General features: G+C 42.3%; 1 protein-coding gene across 4 annotated transcripts in view; it reads right to left on the reverse strand.

The window, feature by feature from the left end:
- ARHGAP10 (Rho GTPase activating protein 10) overlaps nucleotides 1-24,236 on the reverse strand; it is a 332,652-nt gene that overhangs the window by 225,326 nt on the left and 83,090 nt on the right. For all 4 annotated transcript variants that reach the window (XM_021938123.2, XM_009207677.4, XM_003899252.5 and 1 more), the window contains exons 2-3: nucleotides 17,954-18,049; nucleotides 17,819-17,880 (exon numbers count right to left, since the gene is read on the reverse strand). In XM_021938123.2, coding sequence (XP_021793815.1) covers nucleotides 17,819-17,880; nucleotides 17,954-18,049 — 158 coding nt within the window. The remainder of the gene's footprint in view (nucleotides 1-17,818; nucleotides 17,881-17,953; nucleotides 18,050-24,236) is intronic.

Raw genomic sequence — 24,236 nt, forward strand, 5'->3', positions numbered from 1 at the left:
CAATGGAGCCACAAATTGGTCCTGTAACATACACAGGTTACACATACCGCCTAAATTCAAACAAGGTAAGCACTCGACTGCATCCCCCATCAGATCAGAGCTTACCTCAACAGCACGGTTACCACATTTTAAAAGAGTCATTTAACCTGGGGTAAAGCAGGAATGTAACCAGAATGCTAAAAAGGTTTAGGAGGAAGAAATAAAAAAAAAAAACTAGATGTTTCATGTGAGTGGGGAGGAAGAGAACATTTAGTGGAAACATGAAAGCTGTCTTTAAATATTTAAATGGGTACTGCATGAGAGAAGAAAAAAAAAATTATTCTGATTTGCTTAAAGGGAGCAAAGCCAGGTTTGATGGGTAGAAGCTGTAGAGCAGCAGATTTGGGTTTCCTATCAAAGGGACTCAAGAGAACTATAATGAAACAGGCTGCCTGGCAAGGTGGTGACCTCCAGCTCCCTCCACATAACCAAGCAGAGGCTAGAGGACCAATGACCAGGAATACCCTCTCACATATGCCTGCACTGGGAGAAAGCTAGCCAAGAGGACAGCAGAGGTCCTCATCCACCTCCATCAATCTGGGATTCTAAATGAGCTGTGAGACGCAGAAGTACAAACTACATTTCCATGCTGTGGCTTTGAGAATCAAGCTACAACGGCAAACTAGAGAATCCATTAGAACTTCACGATTCAAAGTAAAAGGGCAGGATTATTATATAACAGTGTGGAGGATTAAAATGTTTCCCACCATTACTCAAGTCTGAAATCCTTTTCCGTCAGACATTCGGATGTAAGGATCTTAAATGTATAAAAAGGAAAGGAAAATTATGTTATCTTAATCTATCCTCCAAGCTAGAGCTAAAAAATCTGTTGAGAATAACAGCCAACCTGCAGAGAATCTTACTCCGCTGTGTGGAGGGACCACTCCAACAACCTCACATTCCCCCACACTGGAGATCAAAGTCTAAGTTCTGATGTTGTCAATTCTAAAGACAACAGGACTTAGGGCTATAACCCCACACTCAGTAAAAATGCAACAAAGGCATACCTACATCCTATGATATCTTTAGTAACCATTTTCTGAAGTCTCAGTCTAGGTAAAACTGAATAAATCAGTATAGCTACTAAATCACGCCTTTCTAATTACTCAGTACTAACAAGGATAGGCTGAATACAGTGAAACAGAAGGAATTTTACATCCGTTCCCCGAACACTCATTATTTTAAGACTGGATTCCAAGTGTTTTTGACCCCAGAGGAATGCATAATCTGAGAACAAAGGAATATTTCCCCTATTTTCTCCCATGATCTTCCAGATACTTCCCATTTCATTAAACTAAAGGGAAAATTCTATTTTCCAATTCTAATGTCAAGAACAGCAGCAAAGAAACCATTCAGCAAAAACAGTTCTTATTTTTCCTTGAAACAGAATCTTAAACAGTGCCTAGAAACTTGATTGATTGATTGATAGATAGATAGATAGATAGATCGATCAAGATACATCAAGATAGATCTAAACATAAAGGAATCTTTTTCCCAAAATGATCTGTTGGGAAAAAAAAAAACTCGCCTCGTGTAAGAGTTCTTAAGAGTCTTCTAAAGGAGTGGACTTTCCCATTATTTTGGTCAACAACTGTTTGAGGAATCTTAGCCTAAAACAGCCCTAATCATTTAGTTTCAGATACTTAGAGATTACAAACAGGACTAAGTTACAAAAACAAGGGGAAGCTAAGAAATTTAAGATATTTAGTTACAATTCCAGAGATGACTTCAAACTTTTGTATTCAGTAATTTTATAAAGCTCACTTTAAAAGGAATAAGATCAGTAGTTACATTAAGCAAATCATAGCCTAGGCAACAAGGCATAAACCCCATCTCCATAAAGAATACAAAAAATTAGCCAGGCAGGGTGTCATGCATCTGTAGTCTCAGCTAGCCAGGAGGCTGAGGTGGGAGGCTAGCTTGAGGCCGGGAGGTTGAGGCTGCAGGGAGCAGTGACTACCCCACTGCACTCCAGCCCAGACAACAGAGTTAGACCCTGTCCACCACCTCCCCCGACCAAAAAAAAAAAAAGAAGAAAAGAAATCATGAAAACACATCCCAGAGTTAAGTTTTTGGTGTGTTTTTTTGTTGTTGTTTGTTTTAAGAGACAAGGGTCTCACTCTGTCACCCACGCTTGGAGTGCAATGGTGTGATCACAGATCACTACAGCCTCGAAATCGTGGTCTCAAACCATCCTCCTGCCTCAGCCTCCTGAGTAGCTGGAATTACAGATTCAAGCCACTGTGCCAGGTTCAGGAATAAGTTTTTTAAAGAGACTATCCAAATGGGCTGCTAACATGTACTTTTGACTTGAGATAAAATTTACAGTGAAAGCATCAGAAAGATTTTAAAAGACGCTATATACCTCAAAGAACTCAGGCAGATGTGGCCATCAATGCTCTGGAAAGCTGTATGAAAAATCAGAATGTACCCATGACGAATATACTAATCTCAAAGGTGCCAAGAGTTGAGACAAATTTTTTTATTAAATAAGTGGGGAAAATATTTCTAAAATATAGGCGGATTTTGCCTATTTAATTTTAAATGTGGACACATATTTAATCAAGTAAATGATGAAGGCAGATATCTGATTATCTAGCAGATGTCCATATGCATACCTAAAAGTATACATGTTCAAGTTGTCTAAAAGAATTGTATTATGTTTAATCTTCTGGGAAAATAATGTTGTCTTACAATCAGGCACATAAATGAACATCAGGCCTTTTGGGTTGCCCAGCACTTGAAACTCCTTCCTATGTTTGAGGAATTCTCCTTCCCATTGAAGCAAAGCCCACCTCCGACCATAAAAGCCAAAAATGACAGACACTGGTTTGCAGTAAGGTAATGACACCTGGCTAGGGTTCCACTAATGAGATGCTCCCATCCAAGACTTTGATTCAGAAGCTAGTGCTTTAAAAAAAACCAGCGACCAAAGAGATTCTAGCGAGGTGGCAGCAACTAGTCTAATTTCCAGAGGCAGCAGTTCTTCCAACAGCCACTGGGCAGTGGGGCTCTTGGTGCAAACTGTGGTGTCCACATCCAGTGGCAATAGAGGTGTCTGCTCTAAGCCCAGCTCTGTGGTACAACCTGGACATCATTTCCGGTCCCTCACATCTTTTAAAGATACTACAAGACACCCAATACCCTTTAATGAATTTCCTTTATGTTCAAATTAGCTAGTGCTTGCAACTGAGAATCCAGACTAATAAAGGATTAATATTTTTAAGAATTTCAGAACCTTATAAACAATCTTGCCAAAATGCTTTCGTACTATCTTTTCTCTGTACTCCTAACACAAGAGTTCCCCTAATTAAACCAACTCATTATCAATTGATTACATCACTCTCCCTCCACACTCACCCTTTGGTACCTCTTTCTCCATCTATCCAGCCTCCCCGTCCTATACCTTCCCCATCAATCTAGGCTCAAGTTTTAATAGAAAGATTAAGATGGCCAGTAAACTTCCCCCACTTTAATACCTGACATTAGAGAAAGTACAAGAGTCAAAAGACCAATGTTGACAAAAAGTGAAAAAGTTTCACAATCAATTTTGCTATAACAGCCCTTCAGCAGGGAAAAATAGGAGGCCAACATGTTTTCATTTTGGCTCTGCCCTAACTAGTCCTATTTTTAGATCACAGAAAATAACAATTTCCTTTTGTTACCTGAATATTCTCAACTATAAGGCAGGAATAATACTTTCTCCCTACCTAAAACAATTAAAAACAAAAAAAAGGCACATCATACTTGAAGCAATTTTAACTTCCCAACAAATCCCATTATGATATTTTCTTTTCAAGCACAGCTCAAGTTAATCTAATTTTCCCAGTAGAGAAAATAATGTAAAAATGAAATTCAATTTTATAATGGTAATAGCTCAAACTCATTAGCTAAGTACTAGCTAACTTAGTACTTAGATTTAATGAACCCATGCGCAAAGCTCTAACTGGGACATAGGTGCTCAGGTGCTATAAATTAATTCCACAGGTTTTAAACTTGAAAATCAGGAGCCAATTAATAGGAAATGGCTGTTGAATGCCTGATTCAGACTAAAGAAGACTCGCATAATGAGCTACAAACTATATATCCCAAATTGACTAGTTCCATTATCACACTTCTGCTTTCATACAGATAATCCAAGAATAAAATGTCCCCAGTAAGAATTTCATCAACTTTCAATCCTGAACTATGAAAAACTTGAAACCTAGTCCTATTAAATAAGAGGATTAAGGCTGAAATTCTAACAACTTCTGGTCTCTGATTTAATTCCCTGAATATCTGCCTATGAGCTGGCTCTCTCAAAAAAAAAAAAACAAAAAAATTAGGTCAACATATCACCAAAGTCTACGATTCTCTTAGTATCTATGTTCTATGAACAAGTATGTTAGAGTGTGTTTGCCTCCCACAAAAGAAAAGCTAGCATCCATTCTGAAGGACATTGACTGAAAAAAGAAAGCAGAAATTTTATTCAGATTATTTAAATCAAATACAATCTACCTGTAAAGATTTGTTTTTAAGTACGCTTAGGAAAAAACAATCATAAAACAAAAGCTACTGAGCATTTAAGGAATGAGTCTGCCTAATAAGGACATGCAGATACTGAAACTCGATCTTCCTTCCCTCTGTGCATAGGGACAGTAAGAACCTCGCTTCAATATTTTAAACAAAATAAATACTTGGGAAGAATATTATGAGAGGAAATAAAAATCGCATAGAAATGAAAGTTTCATGAGGCAGAATTTTGATTTTTTTTAGTTTTACATAAGAGAACATTTTAGTTTCTGAAGTGAATGGTATGACTCAGTGGCACAGTCAGAAATGGAACCTCGTGCATACTAAGGCAATAAACTGTTGAACCAAGAAAATTAAATAGGCCAGGTGCAGTGGCTCATTCCTGTAGTCCCAGCACTTTGGGAGGCCGTGGCAGGCAGATCACCTGAGGTCAGGAGTTCAAGACCAGCCTGGCCAAAATGATGAAACCCTGTCTCTACTAAAAATACAAAATTTAGCCGGCCATGATGGCACATGCCTGTAACCCCAGCTACTCAGGGAGACTGAGGCAGGAAAATCTCTGGAACCCAGGAGGCGGCGGTTGCAGTGAGCCAAGATCCTGCCACTGCACTCCAGCCTGGGCAACAGAGCAAGACTTAAGAAAAGGAAAAGGAAAAAGAAAAAGGAAAAGGAAAAAAAAAAATTTGAGAGAAGAAAAGAAACATTCAGAAAAGAAAGGCTTTGATCAATGACAAAAGCTTTTCTTTCCAGCCCATCTGTGATGCCCAGGGTAAGAGAAAAAGGTGGCAGTCAACAGTAAAAAAAGGAGGGGTGCGGGGTTGAGAGACTCTTGGGAACTCATTCTCTACCAGGTGGCCACTAGCTGAGCACTCTGGACAAGGGTTTCCTCATTGTATCCTCAGGTGTAAGAACACGGTAGCTCATAGTAGGCAATCAAAATGTTTGTTTGTAAATGAAATGGGATGCTCCTATAAATTTAGATAATTTAAAGAACAGCATTTCTACACAAAAGCAACATTTTCTGCTTATAGTGATAAAAGGAACCGATGAATGACAATGCTAAGTACCCTGAATCTTTTGTTCAAAACAGTTCATTTTTGTTAGTCCAGGTCCTCTACGAAGCAGACACCAAGACAGGATGAGACACACAAGAAATTTACTAGGGGAAACATCTGTGAGAGAAAATGGGGAAGGGGCCAGGGAAGACTGGAGGGGCCGTCAGACAGTGATACAGGTCTGACCCAGGGGAAGGAGACAGGGAAGGAAAGCATGGGTGTGGGTGGGGGTGGGGGTGTGTGGGGGTGTGTGTGTGTTAGGCTGCAGTGCTGTTCTGGGGAAAGTCTGACAAGGCCGCCATTAGAAGGCTTGGGACATTCAAACAAGCTGAAACTTAATCCCCAATCTGGCATTATTGAGAGGTGGGGCCTTAAAACATGAATGGATTCATCCACTGATGAATTAATGGGTTAATGAATTTTATTAATTTTTTTGAGATGGGGTCTCTCACTCTGTCACCCAGACTCGAGAGCAGTGGCACAAAAATGGCTCTCTGCAGCCTCAACCTCCCAGGCTCAAGCGATCCTCCTACCTCAATCTCCCAAGTAGCTGGGCCTACAGGTGCGCGCCACCACCACACCTGGCTTCCCCCTGCCCCCGCAGAAACAGGGTCTCATTATGTTGCCCAGACTGGTCTTCAATTCCTGGGCTCAAGCAATCCTCGTGCCTCACCTCCCAAAGTGCTGGGATTACAGGTGTAAGCCACCATTCCCAGCCTAATGAGTTAATGGATTAATGGGTTATCACAGGAGTGGACTGGTGGCTTTACAGAAAGAAAAACAAAGAGAGACCTGAGTCTCCCAACCTTGGACTTCTCAGCTTCCATAACTGTAAGAAACAAATTCCTTTTATTTACCTAGTTTCAGGTATTATGTTATAAGCAACAGAAAACAGACAGGCAGAACGTGGGAGGCGTGGCTTTCACACTAACACCCACAGAGCAGCTGGGCCTGATGATAGTCAATGTCACTCCTCCTCCCTCTATCTGACAGGTGCCCATGGCTGCCACAGCTTCAAGACCATATTTTCCCACTACACTGGCATTTTCTTGAATCTCTAACACAATTCCCACCACCAACTTAATATATATATCATTGAATCTAATCACCAACTGTAAAACACTCCATTATTTTATATCCTACCATAAAAAATCCTGCTAATCTTGAAATAATAGCATAACACTTAGCACTTTTATATATACTGAAAAAGTTCTTTGAAAGGTATGTTTTCATCATGTGTCCCTCTTGTGCATAAAGAAGTAAGCAAACTACATTTATTATTTCTAAAACTTCTTCAGAGTCCAACTCCTCTGAATGACTTTTCATCTCAGTCATCAAAATCTCATTTTCCCCACATGTATTAGTCTGTTTTCACACTACTGTGAAGTTACTACTTGAGACTGGGTAATTTATAAACAAGAGGTTTGATTGACTCACAGTTCCACATGGCTGCAGAGGTCTCAGAAAACTTATAATCATGGCACAAGGTGAAAGGGAAGCAGGGCACATCTTACATGGTGGCAGGAGAGAAACCAAGTTCAGTGGAAAATGCCACTTTTAAACCATTAGCTCTCATGAGAACTCCCTCACAATAACAAGAACAGCATGGGGAAAACCGCCCCCATGACCCAGTCACCTCCTACCAGGTCCCTCCCTCAACACACAGGGATTACAATTCAAGGTGAGATTTGGGTGGGGACACAGAGCCAAACTGTATCACCACACATATTTTCCTCTGTGCAACTGAGAACACTGGAGATGCATTATTTCTTCAAGGGGTGCTCTTAAGGAGCTCCATTCTTGTATTCAGGATTTTCTTCCAAGATGATGGCAGGCACTCACTCTTTGGATACTGATACCAGCACTTCCTTGACCTAAGCAGGTCTCAATGGAAGGTTTTCAAAACAACCACCAGGATTCATTTTTCTGCCTTAAGTGGTCTGTGGACTGAAATACTGAGGAGCTACATTTGTCCAAAGAGTAAAAGAGAAGTAACCTCATGTCCCTTTCATGACTGCTGCCTGGTGGACAGCAACTATAAGATATATAACCATTTCACTAATGTTCAAAGGTGGAAGGAAAAATACTATGTCTTACGAAGAGAAAAGGCCAAAGCATAATGTCTTTAGGATACCAGAAGATGTGAAAGAGTCTACTTTCATCTCTGTCACGAACTTATTTAGTGATGTAAATCAAGTAACTCCACCCTCCACAATTGTTTTTTTTTTGTTTTTTTTTTTTTTGTTTTTTTTTTTTTTTGAGACGGAGTCTTGTTCTGTTGCCCAGGTTGGAGTGCAGTGGTGCGATCTCAGCAGCTCACTGCAACCTCCAACTCCTGGGTTCAAGGAATTCTCCTGCCTCAGCCTCCTGAGTAGCTAGGATTACAGGTCCCGCGACCACAATCGGCTGCTTTTGTATTTTTAGTAGAGACAGGGTTTCACCATGTTGGTCAGGATGGTCTTGAACTCCTGACCTCAAGATCCACCCGCCTCAGCCTCCCCAAAGTGCTGGGATTACAGGCGTGAGCTACCGCGCCCAGACTCCTCTTTTTTAAAAAATAAAATTAAGTGGTCAAATATAAGTTTCCCTAACTTCTTTGTTTTCAGAGCCAAGGCTACACCATCTAGTATTTTCATGACATGGTCTAGAGACTGATCATAGGTACCTTGGCTCATCCCAAAATATTTTCCTAGTGAAACAGTAGACTCAGCTGCACACATTCCCAATAATGGAATCACTCCCCTGGATTAGACAATTAAATGAATGGGCTAGTTAGATTCTAGGGTCCCTTGCGTGTGTGTGGGTGAGTGGGTGTGTGTATGTTGGGGCAGTCAGGGGGAAGAAGAGTGCAGAGTTGGCTGATTCCTCAGAAGCACAGAATACACCCTAAGGATAAGAAATTCAGGAAATGTAAGTTTCAACAGGGAAGTAGCATCTGATGATGACAAGGCTGGAAGGCCACAGATGATAATGAGTCACCAACAGAGAGGACACTGAGTCACAGGGCAAGGACTTGCAGGGAAAGGGGTCCAAGAAGGAGACAGGCCTCCTGCCTAAGACAATCTTCACTCATTTTAGAATTTTGATTTGAGTTATTCCTGACTGTAATCTCTATAGGATTCTCAGTCAGTAAATTAAACTCTCAAAAGGTACATTCCTGAAGAACAGGTTTTACAAAGACATCCCTATCCGACTAAATAATAGGCTTATGGGAAAAAGAGAATTGTAAGAAAAAGCAAGGCTGTCCAATTGTAAAGATCAGTTCCAAGGAGGAAAAAGTCTTCATAAAATTAGGTCACTGACAACTTTTAAACCAAACTGAGAAATGTTTTCACAAATAAGTTCAAGATGAATTTCCCCCATTCTGAATGTGCCTGCCAACAGAAATCCACAGAAACTGTAAAATAAATGATTAAAACAAGCTTCACATGCCACATAAAACATTATAAGTATAATAAGATGAAACTAAAGGCATAATCTTTTTAATGGCATCTAATGCCTTAGGTACTTATCATCCTATAGGAACTCACAAGCAATATTAAATACAAAGTAAGTAACACTAAAAATCCTACTAAACTTATTCCATTAACACAAACCAGCTATAGTCTCAAATCCTTTGGAAATGAGAAGTGAAAGCTTATGCTTTCGATCACTATTTTAGCCTCCTGACACGGACACAGTCATCACAAAACAATTTAGAGCGTTTCCAACTTCCAGACAGTCTAGCCCTAAGGAAAGGATTGCCAGCCAAGATTTCACTAGCACCCCAAGCCAGCAGCTGATTTCAGCCTGCTTAAGAATCACCTGGAGAGTTTCATGAAAGACCAGCTGACAGAACTCATCCCAGGATTTCTGACTCAGTAGTTCTGGGGTGGGCCTGAGAATGTGCATTTCTAGTACGTTCCTAAAGTGATGCTGGACCAGGGACCATACTTTGACAAGAGCTCTAGGGCATACTAAAGAAAGAATAGCATATTTTCTCCTAATACATGGAATGCATTTAACTCATTTTAACCAATATATATTCTTTTAGTAATACTCTGAAACACTTTTAAAAAAATATTTAGGTAAGTGCAAAAGTTAATTGTGGTTTCAACCGTGTGCGGTGGCTCAGGTCTGTAATCCCGACACTTCGGGAGACCAAGTCGGGTAGATCACGTGAGGTCAGGAGTTCAAGACCAGCCTGACCAACATGGTGAAACCTCGTCTCTACAAAAAATACAAAAATTAGGCGGGTGTGGTGGCGAGTGCCTGTAGTCCCAGCTGCTCAAGAGGCTGAAGCAGGATAATCGCTTGAACATGAGAGGCAGAGGTTGCAGTGAGTCAAGATCCCATCACTGCACTTCAGCCTGGGAGACAGAGCGAGGCTCCCAAAAAAAAAAAAAAGGAATTGTGGTTTTGACCATTTTAAATAAAATGGCAAAAACCGCAATTACTTTTGTACCAACCCAATTAATAGTTCGGAACAGAAATCCATGTCAGAAGTCCAAGAAGTTATGGAAGAGATTTGAGAGCATGAAAGGATGACGAGAAGCGGGTCTACTGAAGCAGAGGCCAGGGCTGACAGAGCAGGCATCACGTCTTGCCTGTGACCAACCATCTGAACTACTAACAAAAGTCTTTGGTAGGCAGCAGCTTAGTACCTTCCCTATGGGGGCAAAAGTTTAGGGCAGGTCACCCAGGAAGTGTTCCCTGGCCTGGTATTTTCACAAGGGTCAAGTGTGTGGTAGAGGAAAGCAACAGAGAAAAGGGTCTCCAAAGCCTGAAGAGTCTGCATAGGCAAAGGGCCTTCCTGCCCAAATGGGGAAAGGGGTGCGGCGGTGGACAAGACACTTCCGCACATCTGCTTAGCAGCCCAGTCTGCCCCCAGCACCCCCTGGATGAGAGAGAGGCGGAACAGCTCCATCTCAGGCACCTTTTGTGCATCATCGGGCAAGCTCCGCCTTCTCTCTCCTGGCACTCCTGCTTCCCCGCAAGCTTTCGTGAACCTCTGGGCCTCGACCAATTGCCCTTATTTGCCAGAATCCTGAGAAACTGAGCAACCATTTTAGGCAAGGGATGAAACTCAATGATCTGATAAAAGAATACATGTAAAGAAGTAAACGCAATATGAAGGGTTTTTAAAAGAACAACATAAACTACAGCACTATTTTAAAAGTCCTTAGATTCCTGGACAGCTGCCCACCTCAGATAAGTACAACATGTCCTGCCATGCCAGAGAGAACATCTCTGGAATTCTGGCAGCAACACACCACAACAGCCCTTTCCTCTGAGAACACGCACAGAAGTGAGTATAGCAGTTGCAGCCACTCACTGTATCAGATCCGGCTCCCCAGGTTGAGTTCTTCACCTCCACAGTCAAGGGTGGCAACATTATCAGCAAAAACTACCCACTCAAAAACACTGTCCTGGCCGGGTGCGGTGGCTCACATCTGTAATCCCAGCACTTTCGGAAATAGAGGCCGGTGGATCACCTGAGGTCAGGAGTTTAAGACCAGCCTTCCCAACATGGCGAAACCTCATGTCTACTAAAAATACAACAAATTGGCTGGGCGCGGTGGCTCACGCCTGTAATCCCAGCACTATGGGGGGGCCAAGGCAGAAAGATCACAAGGTCAGGAGATCGAGACCAACCTGGCTAACATGGTGAAACCCTGTCTCTACTAAAAATACAAAAAATTGGCCGGACGTAGTGGCACGTGCATGTAATCCCAGCTACTCAGGAGGCTGAGGAGGAATCGCTTGAACCTGGGAGGGGGAGGGTGCAGTGAGCTGAGATCCAGCCTGGGTGACAGAGCAAGACTCTATCTCAAAAAAAAATAAAAATACAAAATACAAAAAATTAGCTAGGCATGGTGGCAGGCGCCTGTAATCCCAGCTACTCGGGAGGCTGAGGCAGGAGAATCACTTGAACCTAGGAGCCAGAGGTTGCAGTGAGCCGAGATCACGCCACTGTACTCCAGCCTCGGCAATAAGAACGAAACTCCATCTCCAAAAAAAAAAAACACTGTCCTGAAAAAGCCAATCTGACTTTTTAAAGGGTGAGGCGTGTATATTCATAGAAATTAGACTTCTTTGAGGGTGGAGGGAAACACTGACTTTTTTTTCTTAGACTGGCAATTGCTCTACTTCTCTCTCCAACAATTCATTTTAGTAGGAACAAAGCTGGACATTGTCGGGGGAGAAGGAAGGGGCTATGCAAACATAGCCTTCCCTGTTTTTGAAATTTCAACAGTTTCCCCTCAAGGAGGAAACTAGACATAGCTAAGAGTCATCCTTCAACTCAGCCCAGATATCACCTCTCCAAGATGCCTTCCCTGAATTCCTCAATCACTTGATTACCACGAAGCATGTTGGAAATTACATGCCTTCTTTCAGCCATCTCCTCTAATGGATGACTCACTACTGAAGGGCAGGCCTTATGTCTTTATCTTTATAGCATGTGGCACAGTGCTTGGCATGTGGCAGGCACACACTGTTTGTTGAACCGTATACCTAATACAGCCTATTTAGCTATAGAGATGAGGCGTATGAACATATGTATGAACTAGTGGCTCAAAACCAACAGGGATTGCTGAGCATCCACATAGATGACTTTATCCCTTAAACCTGAAGTCCCATCTTACCCTTAAGATTCAGAAAGTTTTTAAAAATATTTGGCATTACTGTTTGCCTTCTAAAATACAGATATAGTTTTAACATTTTAATGACTCAGTCTTAATTATGAATCTCCAATTATTAATATTATGCTGCACCATTATTCAATTTAGGATTTCAGAAAATACTAAACTAATTGCTTTTAAAGATTAAGGGGACTGGGTGCGGTGGCTCACGCCTATAATCCCAGCACTTTGGGAGGCTGAGGCAGGCAGATCACAAGGTGAAGAAATCGAGACCATCCTGGCCAACATGGTAAAACCCCATCTCTACTGAAAATACAAAAATGAGCTGGGCTTGGTGGTGCACACCTGTAGTCCCAGCTACTCGGGAGGCTGAGGCAGGAAAATCACTTGAACCGGGGAGGCGGAGGTTGCAGTGAGCCGAGATCGCACCACTGCACTCAGGCCTGGTGACACAGCAAGACTCGTCTCAAGAAAAAAAAAAAAATTAAGTGACCACTATTAAATCCTGGGAACCACTTTCAGACTATTTCTACCTCCATTTTACAGTCATTTTGCATTCCTTTCTTCATCTGTGGCTTTTAACATGCTGATGGTTTGTAAAACTTTTAAGTTAAAACAATTTTTCAAGTAAAACAAGAGTCTTTCAAAGTTCTCAGAATGTACTGGCAACCATTTTAGCTGCTTAAAGACATTCCTTTTCTCCTTGTACCAGTGTCGGAGGTATGGGCTTGCTAAACTATACAAAGGCCCTCTGCTGTGTCTCCACCCCATGAACCCTTTCCTAACAACCACAAGCTTAGGAGCTGCCCACTCCATGTGAGTCACATTATCTTTGCTGGCGTACTTTGTATATTGTTTTCTTTTCCCATTCCTTGTCTTGGGAAGCACTTAGTGTAGGCTATTTTAATTAGCTCTTTCCCACTTATTCTCCAGTATCACACTGGAAATTTCTGAAGGCAAGTATCTACTCTGACCCAAAAGTTTCAGGTAAATGTTTAGTAATGCATCAGTTATGTTTTAGGACGTATTCAAAGGTATTTAAATAAACAAAGGTAGCCACAGTGATTCCACTTAAAAAAAAGTGATCAGTGACTATCAAGATGAGAAGTACCTAAATAATGTCAATATGGGTTAAGTGTCCAACTTTTCAACTTTTACTAATTTCATTATTCCAACTCACTGATAACTTAGGAAAGTACTATTTTAAAGGTTTCTGAGGCAAATATAAAAGGATCAGGAATTCTTGTAAAGGGGAAAAAAAGCAGATGGGGAGAAGGGCCTATAAAGTGACTTGGAAATGTATCAATTAAATGTAATACGTTCGGATTCAGATTCAAACAGACCAACTGTTATTGGGGGTGGCGGTGGGGAAGGGAAAGACAGAATTTGAATGAGTATCAGGAAAACTTGAATATGACCTAATTTTTCATAAAATTAAGAAATTGCTGATTGTGATAAAGACACTGTGTTTTTTTAAGTGTCCGCTTTTTGAGATATATACTGAAGTATTTGTGAATGAAACTGGGCTTTCTGTCAAAATAATGAGGATAGCAGGGGGCCAGGGGGAGTAAGGATCACAGGAGAAATGAGACTGGTCTGAGGCTGGGTGTTGAGTCCATGTAGTTTCATTGTATATTTCTCTCAACTTTGGTACATGTTTGAAATTTTCCAAGCTAAAAAGGAAGAAAGCATTAGGAGGTGTCCTGTTAATTCCGTGGTTGGCCGTGGCTACCACCCATCCCAGCTTTGGACAGCGTCCTGCTTTCCAGCAGGTGTTTCTGTTCCCACAATGGGTTGTGTGACACACCACAGCACTCCTCTCTAAGGTTCATGGCCTTATACAGACACCACCCTATTCTCATTCCTACCCTGCACGGGAACCCAACCTCGTCTAACACAGAGACCCTATCAACCTCCATCACAGCTGGAGATTAAACCAGTCAGTTGGCTAACAACAGCTCTGCAAACCATGCTGTCTACTCCACACAGCCTGGAGCCAATACCATGTTCCCGTTTTTGGACCTCATCACTCCGTTTCAAGGAACCTAAAACAGAAACAGAATACTGAGCCTGACAATGGTCACACACTATTTCTGCAGAGCTAAAATCCAGCACCACTCTGCTCGGAACTCTTCCTCCAGACACCAGGATGATGCCCTTTGTGCAGTACCCTACTGAAAAGGCAGTCAGCACCTCACCACTCCAGATATGCTGTGGCCCCGCCCCACCTGGCTCCTTGCCCTGTACTGTTTTGTAGCATTTTTCACTGCCTGCCAATGGATTACAGGTTTATTTCTACTTCACTACCCCTGCCTAGAATCAAACCTCCATGAAGACAGGGACTTTTGCTTTCTTTGCCCTTACCTATGTCCTGAGTTTCTCAACAGCAACTGGAACATAAAAAGAGATCAATAGGTATGTGCTAAATGTTCAGGATGCCAGGAAAGTACAACTGTCAAAGAGGGTTAAGAACGAAAAATTGACACTCTTAACGTAAACTAAAAACACGTACCTCACCAGCCCACACATCTACTCCATGTACTAGAAAGGTGACATCACGACGCTATTTTTATTCACCATTTTATTTAGTCTTTCCTAAATAGCTGAAAAATTGATGACTACAGGATCACATGAATAATGATTGAATCTGTCAGTGTGTGCCAGAAAAACCTCATGGGACCACGGGTCTTCACATACCCTCTACAGTATCTACATTATATACACACAAATTACCTCAAAATTTAGGAATGAGTGCAAATTACATTACGGCTTTTGAGGACATATGCCTTTGTCACTTTTTTTTTTTTCTTGAGATGGAGTCTTGCTCTGTTGCCCAGGATGGAGTGCAGTGGCGCAATCTCAGCTCACTGCAACCTCCGCCTCCCGGGTTCAAGTGATTCTCCTGCCTCAGTCTCCCGAGTAGCTGGGATTACAGGTGCCCACCACCATGCCCAGCTAATTTTTGTAATTTTAGTAGAGACAGGGTTTCACCAGGTTGGCCAGGCTGGTCTCAAACTTCTGACCTCAGGTGATCCACCCACCCCAGCCTCCCAAAGTGCTGGGATTACAGGCATCAGCCACCATGCCTGGCCCTCTGTCACTTTTTAAATCCAAATCAGTGTCCTCCTGCAGCCTTACCCAACATAAACACCCACCAGCCACCACCCAGGAAATTAGAGAGACACCTATGAAGCCAGTTGCAGTGACAGGGAGGGTAGTTCAGAGTGCCAGCTTCTTAACACAAACCAGCTCTACCTCCTAGATGCCATGTGATCTAGGGCAAGGTAAAGTGCCTCAGTTTCCTCATCCGTTAAATGGGGAACAATAGCAGAATCTATCTCATAGGGTTGATGTGAGAATTCAGTGACTTTGTATTAGGTAAATAGCTTAGAACAGCTCCTGGCTGATATGGTTTGGCTCTGTCCCCTCACCCAAATCTTACCTGAAAGTGTAAACTCCATAATCCCCATATGTCAAAGGCAGGACCAGGTAGAGGTAACTTGTGGTTTCCCCCATGCTGTTCTCATGATAGTGAGTTCCTGTGAGATCTGATGGTTCTATAAGCATCTGGCATTTCCCGCGCCTGCACTCAGCCCATCCTGCCGCCTTGTGAAGAAGGTGCCTGCTTCTCCTTTGCCGTCCGCCATGATTCTAAGTTTCCCGAGGCCTCCCCAGCAATGCAGCACTGTGAGTCAATTAAAACTCTTTCCTTTATAAATTACCCAGTCTCAGGTATTTCTTCATAGCAGTGGAAGAACAGACTAATACACTGGCACACAGTCAAGGTAAACCAACTTAGCTAGTATGTCCAGTATTATTTCTACCACATCTAAACCCACTCACTCACACACACTGTAACATAATTCTAGACAGTACTTATTTTCAAGAATATAGAAAAAAGAATCTGGTTTTTTTTTTTTTTTTTTTTTTTTTGAGACAGAGTCCCACTCTGTTGCTAAGGTTGGAGTGCAGTGGTGTACTCTTGGCTCACTGCAACCTCCACCTCCCAGGTTCAAGTGATTCTCCTGCCTCAGCCTCCCAAGTAGCTGGGATTACAGGTGCATGCCACCACACCCAGCTAATTTTTTGTATTTTTAGTAGAGACGGGGTCTCACCAAGTTGGCCAGACTGGTCTCAAACTCCTAACCTCAGGTGATCCGCCCACCTTGGCCTGCTGGGATTACAGGCATGGGCCACCTCGCCCAGCCTGAATCTGTATTTTTTTTAAGCCTGAAATAAATGGTGAGAATAGATAGTGTGTCATAACCTAGTAGCAATTCTGCTGTAAATCTGGTTTAATTAAAGAATATCATTAGGAAGGTAATGTAAGCTTTTCAGAAAAGCAGGCAATTATTCAGTAACTCCCAAATTTACAGCTGAGTGCGTGTTAATTGAGATCATACACTTAAGGCACTCAGCACAGCACTGCATATGAAGAGCACTCCATGGGGGACAGTTTTTGTTTTGTTTTGTTTTGAGACAGGGTCTTGTTCTGTCACCCAGGCTGGAAGGCAGTGGCACAATCTCAGCTCACTGCAACCTCAGCCTCCTGGGCTCAAGTGATCCTTCCACCTCAGCCTCCTGAGTAGCTGGGACCACAGGCATATGCCACCACATCTGGCTAGGTTTTTTTGTTTTTTTTGTTTTTTTTGTTTTTTTGAGACGGGGTTTCATTCTTGTTGCCCAGGCTAGAGTGCAATGGTGCGATCTTGGCTCACCACAACATCTACCTACTGGGTTCAAGGTTCTCCTGCATCAGCCTCCCGAGTAGCTGGGATTACAGGCATGTGCCACAACGCCCAGCTAATTTTGTATTTTTTTAGTAGATACGGGGTTTCTCTATGTTGGTCAGGCTGGTCTCAAACTCCCGACCTCAGGTGATCTGCCCACAGCAGCCTCCCAAAGTGCTGGGATTGCAGGCATGAGTCACTGCACCCAGCCTAGTTTTTGTATTTTTGTAGAGATGGGGTTTTACCATGTTGGCCAGGCTGGTGTCAAACTCCTGAGCTTGTGCAATCCACCCACCCAGTCTCTCAAAGGGCTGGAATTACAGGCATGACCCACCACGCCTGGCCAAGGGTAGTTCTTCTTATTCTTGTTATGATCATGAATCTTGATGCAAAGTGGGATCTCAAAGACCTCTAAGGCCCAGGTTCTCTCCCTTTCCACGCAGCCTAGAAATCTACAGGGGTATGAGTCAGGAGCTAACATCGCCCAGCTGTCCTCTGCTTCTATGTAAGCTTTTCTGCTTTTATTCCCCTAATATATTAAGCTTCTGCATGAGAGTCTACATAAATGAAAGTGCTCTGCTGCAACAAAAAGCTAGAAAGCAGTGATGTAGTCCCACTGTCCACTTTATAGATGCAAAAGCAAGGCCTTGGTGGAGGTCCTGCAGCTTCTCCAAGTTCTGACCGTGGTCAGTCCCCTCATGGAACTAGAAATCAGGGCTCCTGAAACCTCATCTTTCCATTACAATGCACTACTGTACTCAGAGATAAATGCATCACAACTTCTACCAGAACCAGCTTCCAAAACCAGATTTTTCCCCCTTGAAATCTGACTTATTAATTTACACCCCTCTCAACTCACCATAATTTCTCTCTGTTCCTCCAGATTCTTCAAAAAATTTGAAAATTCACGTAAGGAAGCATCTGTAACAAGAAAGGAATGATTATCTGGTGGCCATGGCAAAGGAAAACAAACCAAAATCTCATGTTTATTTACCTATGCATCGTTCATCATCTGTCACAGCATCACCGATAAACTCAAACTTAAAGTCTCTGAGTGAATGAGCAAATTTCCGCTGGGCCACTGACAAACCTAGGAAGAAAAGTATAACGATGACTTGGGTTATTGTTTTAAGTCAAGCCATAAAAGACATTTATTCCTCCTAAAGTTGGTAAAGCTGTAGAGCTGTCCTCCACTCGATCTATGAGAAGGCATGACCCAACTCCCTTGCCAAATGGCCCACCATCTTCAACCTGGCACGCTCCGGGTAGCCTTTGCCTTCTAGTCTATACCCTGCCACAGAACAGACGCTGGAGAAATGTTTATTCCCTCCCCCACCTTCTTATTCCTCAGATCTGATTCTTTCACATTGTTCCCTAAAGTATTCTCCCTTTCTCTGCTCACTCCAGTCAGGACGTGCCCAATTCTAAAGTTCAGGCTGTGATTAGGAACACACACACCTGAGAGTGGCTTGATGCGCTCTGGATGCCTGCCATGGTTTCAAACATAAGGATCTCAAAAGCCCAAGGTCAGCCAACCAGCTGCTCTTAACCGATTGCCAAATAACCAATCCAGTCAGATAAACCCAGAAGATTCAAAAAGAATGTTCATAGAAAACAGCATCAGGGAGGTAACTGAAGGCCAAGAAGAAATGGTAGGAACAATTAATTCTGCAAAAGACCTACAGAGGTCCTCATCTTAATTGGAGATTAACAGAAGAGTGGAAAACTACTTCTAAAATAGGCTAACATTTATTTTACAGGCCTTGCACCATGCTAGGTGATATGCATATTTCATTTCATTCAAAAATTCTCAAGAGATATATAAAGATTATTATACCATTTTACAAAGAGGCCAAACCTCAAAGATGTTGAGTAATCTGCGTAAGGTTGGCACAGCTACAAACAATAGCAGCAAAGGCTTAACTATTCTTCAGAACCACTGGTCCAAAGGCCACAGCCTGACAAGTATACAATCCTGCCTCTGGTTTGAAGCACTTTCTAAGAAGGTGTTCACTGATTTCTGCACTTCACACAGCTCCTGTCTTCCTGTATGTCTCCTTCACACATTACTGTCATAATGAAGATGAGTCATATTATGGTAATACAATTGTTTAACAGACTATTTTTAGAGCAGTTTTAGGCTCACAGTAAAACTGAGCTGAAGATACAAAGATTCCCCAAATAGCCCCTGCTCTGCCACATGCACAGCCTCTAACCCTTTTAACATCCCCCACTGTCAGTTGTTGAAACTTCATTTTTCCTCATGTTTATCGTGCTGTTCTCAATTTTTTAAAATAATATGTAAACACTGAAAGACCTACATATGAAAAGGCAAAACTGTAAAATGTTGGATCATACAGGATTGTAATTTCTTACACCTAAAGTATAGAAGAAAAGCACCAAGTATAAGGCGAAATGGGATGGATTGCAAGCATTGACCAATCCTCCAGCCCTCCTTGTAGGCACATCTCAGTGCACTGACATTGCAGTTCCTCCCATGGAAACTCATCTATTTCCCACCCCTTGAACCTGGGCTAGTCTTGTAGCCAATAGAATACAGAGAAAGTGACACTGCGCCAATTCAGAGCCTCCACCTCAAGGAATGTTACACACCTCTGCTCCACTCTCCCAGAACCCTAAGTCCTCCATGAGAACAAGCCCAGGCTCGCCGGCTCACTGATGAATGACTCCTGGCTCAGTGGCCCCCTAGTTGCTGCAGCAGCCAGCCAGCCTGCAGAGGCAGAGCTTCCCTATACATGCATGAGGCCGTTCAGAGGGACAGGTAACTGTCCGGTGAGTAAAGCACACACTGAAATAAATGGCTGCTCTTTTAGTCATTAGGTTTGGGGGTGATTGAAAAGATAACTGATAAAGAAAAATAAAATGTGGTTGTGTTAAAATGTAAAATATGGCCAGTGTGGTAGTTCACACCTGTAATCCAAGCACTTTGGAAGGCCAAGGTGGGCAGATCACTTGAGGCCAGGAGTTTGAGACTAGCCAGGCCAACATGGTGAAACTGAAACCCTATCTCTACTAAAATTACAAAAATTAGCTGGGCATGGTCGTGCACGCCTTTAATACCAGCTACTTGGGAGGCTGAGGCATGAGAATCACTTGAACCCAGGAGGAGAAGATTGCAGTGAGCCAAGATGGTGCCACTGCACTCCAGCCTAGGCAACAGAGGAGACCCTGTCTCCAAAAAAAGAAAAAAACAACTGGCCAAGGTAGCCCACGCCTGTAACCCAGCACTTTGGGAGGCTGAGGCAGGCAGATCACCTGGGGTTAGGAGGTGGAGACCAGCCTGGCCAACATGGTGAAACCCCGTCTCTACTACAAATACAAAACTTAGCCAGGCGTGGTGCGGGCGCCTGTAGTCCCAGCTACTCAGGAGGCTGAGGCAGGAGAATGGTGTGAACCCAGGAGGCGGAGGTTGCAGTGAGCCAAGATCATACCGCTGCACTCCAGCCTGGATGACAGAGTGAGACTGTCTCAAAATAATAAAAGTAAGTAAATAAAATAACTTAGTTCTTAATATAAACCAGGTCAACATACAATTGTTCTCTAAGATCTAGACACACTGGCTGCTCTTGGTTCACACATACCAAACTCACTCCAGTCTGAAAACCCTTAACTTTCTGTTCCCTGAGCCCACATCGTTACTGGCCCACTCCTCCAACAACATAGCTCAGCTCAGGAATCCTCCCCGCCTCAGCCTTCCTAGAATAGGGCCAGTCCTAGGCACCGTGATCCTCTCCATTCTACTGCCGTCTTACTTCCTTCACAGCACTTATTCATCCAAATTTATTTAGTCAATATTTGCACATTGTTACCTATCTTCCCACGCTGGAACTTCATTTCCCTGAAGCTATCAGTCTTGTGCTTCTCTACATCCCTGAAACAGCAGCCAAAACTGGAAATAAGATGTAATAGGCTGGGCAAGGTGGCTCACGCCTATAATCCCAGCACTCTGGGAGGCCATGAAAGGCATATCACCTGAGGTCAGGAGTTCATCTGAGGTCAGGAGTTCAAGACTAACCTGGCCAATATGGTGAAACTCCATCTCTACTAGAAATACAAAAAGTAGCCAGGCGTGGTGGTGGGCACGTAATCCCAGCTACTACTTGTGCTAAGGCACAAGACTCGCTTGAACTCAGGAGGCGGAAGTTGTAGTGAGCCGAGATCACGCCACTGCACTCCAACCTTGGCTACAAGAGTGAAAGTCCATCTCAAAAGAATACAAAATAAAAAGATATAATAGGATGACTTTCTTTTTAAATTTATTTCATTTACCTATTTCTGAATATTGATAGTTTGTGGACTTATGATTTTTAGTAGTACATATTATTCTATTTTGCTTTTTGCTTTGCCAGATCGCAATAGGATCTTGTTTATATGTGTACATTTTTCACAGAATATATACGAACATATTTACATTTACTTGCCTATGTATTTTTTATATATTGCTATGAATAGACTGGCATAAACTATATATTCTTCCATTAGAGCTGTTCCATTATTTTATCCAAAATTACTAGATCAACGGCTACAGGTTATTTTAAAGATGATGTTTCTTATGGTCAGAATAGTAGGCTCTCTGGAAAGTTAAAACTTAAATGCACCGATTTTTCCAACATTTCATGCCCAATTTCATTAGTTGAAAATGTTTGTAACAGATTAAATTGGGGCTTATTTGCATAACCAATCTGATGTATTTCCAATAGCATGCTTTACACCTGTGCTAAGAATTATAGTTATATCACTTCTGCATTTTAAAACATAAGCATTTCTGTTACTCATTTTCCCCTTCCTGGTGATCTCCTCCTAGGGTTACCAGAGTTTATTATGCAAAATTTCCACTGTTAAAAATCTGACCACACCATATTCTATTTCTTTGAATAATTATAAATGTAATTGCCTTTCCATTACTTTATGCATTTTAAATTTATTTTCCCATGCAGTTCATATTTTACAGATGTCTTCTTCCTTTCAAAACAAAAGCATAAGGCAGTTTGCTAAACTTAATGCACTTCATTAAATGTATTTTCTTTCCAATATCATTGCACATGAAACCCAAGCAGTTTCTCACTGATTAATGTAGTTATAAAGACCAGTAACATCTCTGCCTGAGTTAGACGCAGGGTGGGGAGAATAGAGAAAACTAACCAACTTTTTTTTTTTTTTTTTTTAAAGATGGAGTTTTACTCTTGTCACCCAGGCTGGAATGCAATGGGTGTGATCTCAGCTCACCGCAAACTCCGCCTCCCGGGTTCAGGTGATTCTCCTGCCTCAGCCTCCCAAGTAGCTAGGATTACAGGTATATGCCACCACGCCCGGCTAATTCTTTTATTTTTTAGTAGAGATAGGGTTTCTCCATGTTGGTCAGGCTGGTCTCGAACTCCCGACCTCAGCTGATCCTACCACCTCGGCCTCCCAAAGTACTGGGACTACAAGCGTGAGCCACCACGCCTGGCCTAACCAACTAACCCTTACTGAGTGCCTGCTCTACGCTAATTGACTTACAAATATTATTTCAATTACTCTTAATACACCAGGAGGGTAGGGGTTGGTGTTATCTTTTAAAAAAAATAGGTTCAGAGATAGTTTAGTGACTCGATCAAGTCACAGACCTCTTTACACTGCTAGTAATAAGTCCTGGAGGCAAAGGATCAACTCCCTGGTTTCTCAGACCCCCACCAATGTCCTTTCCATTACACCATTCAATCTTTCAAGAGATTTCACATTATTCTCAGGTCCTCTGCCCAGATCTCAACTGGTGTGAAACCGTCAGGCTCTCTAAAGGACCCTAGGACAGAATTGTAAGTAAATGGAAAAATCATTTATTTGTACCTCCATGCCCCCTATTCTCCTCTGCCTAATTCCTGAGTATTGTGAATTAATACTGTTCTTGAGATACCCTCAAGGCTGTTATATATTGGTAGATAATGCCAAGTCTGACTGCACAAAAAGCACAGCTAACACAGAGGAATGAATGTGACCTGCACCCTTCAAATGAACTCGCCACTTCAGAGTCTTCCAGACTTGAATTTTTGTGTCTTGATCTGCAGGCAAATAGGAGAGACAGTGTAGGTGATCTAATTCTTCCCAGGGTTAGGAGCAGTTTGAGAGATGAGGAGTTCTATCTGAGATGTGCTGAGTTTGAGAGGTAGGATACCACATGCAGAGATCCAACCACAGTTTGAATTCAGGTGTGGAGTGCCTCCAGATTCTGGCCTGAACTGCCACTGCTTGTCCTTGATTCTACAAATAAGAAAATTATTTCTTATAGCAGAGCCACCTATTTATCAACAATTTTTAGTTAAGACCATGAGATATTAGACAGACAGACACTCTGCTGTCTGGAGGTGGGGAGCATCTCTGTTTGGGTCACCCTACCTTGACTGCCCATCTAGGCAGCACTGTCAGTGCACGATAATCCCTTAAGTTACAAGCCTGAGCCCTGGTCATGAAGTTGTCACTACTAACTCCTACAACTTCTCATCCCACCAGTGAAAGCACTCATGGAGATGCTTTTAAAAATGTTGGCATGTTCTACTAATGGCTTTAAAAGAAAAAGGATATGGTCAATAAATATACTCTAGTCACTCATTCAATCTGAATACAGGATTTTTTATAAATCATAATAGATTCCACAGCCCTTTTCAAAATAGACAAATTGCACCTGGAAGCTCACATTCTTTATGTAGAGTGCCAAATAATTAGATTATCAACTACACAAAGGTCTGCTGAGGGAGCTGCCCCCGACTCTGCACATCAAAACATGCACCAAAATTCTTCCATGTTTTATCTAAAGGGTACAGACTCTAAAAACTTAGTATCTTTCATGCCAGGGAAATAATGTTGACATTAATCCAAGAAACTTGAAGTGAAATGAAATTCCTCTAGCACTGTAGACTGGCTTCATACTTTCATGGGTTCCTGTTTTACAAAAGCAGCAGTGGTACTATATACAAAAATGGCATTACAAGCTTCTCCGTACAGGTTAAAAAAGAAAGCAAATAACTAACTCATTTTGTAGGTTTTAAAAAATGCTGCAAACAACCAATAGGCCCAGAATGCATCACGGGGCTAGTTTAGGCCTAAGGGCCAAATCACAGGCTGTTCTAGAAGCAGCTCATGGCCCAACATTGTCTCTGGCTCTATTCCGGTAAAGCATTCCTGGCCCTAACTCTGAGTCCAGCTTGCCTGGGGTGTCTGTGTAATGAATTCTTATCACAGAATATATAATATCTGAAGTCACTTGAATGACCTGAAGTGAC

The sequence above is a fragment of the Papio anubis genome, chromosome 3 (assembly GCF_008728515.1).
Source record: "Papio anubis isolate 15944 chromosome 3, Panubis1.0, whole genome shotgun sequence".
Lineage (NCBI taxonomy): Eukaryota > Metazoa > Chordata > Mammalia > Primates > Cercopithecidae > Papio > Papio anubis.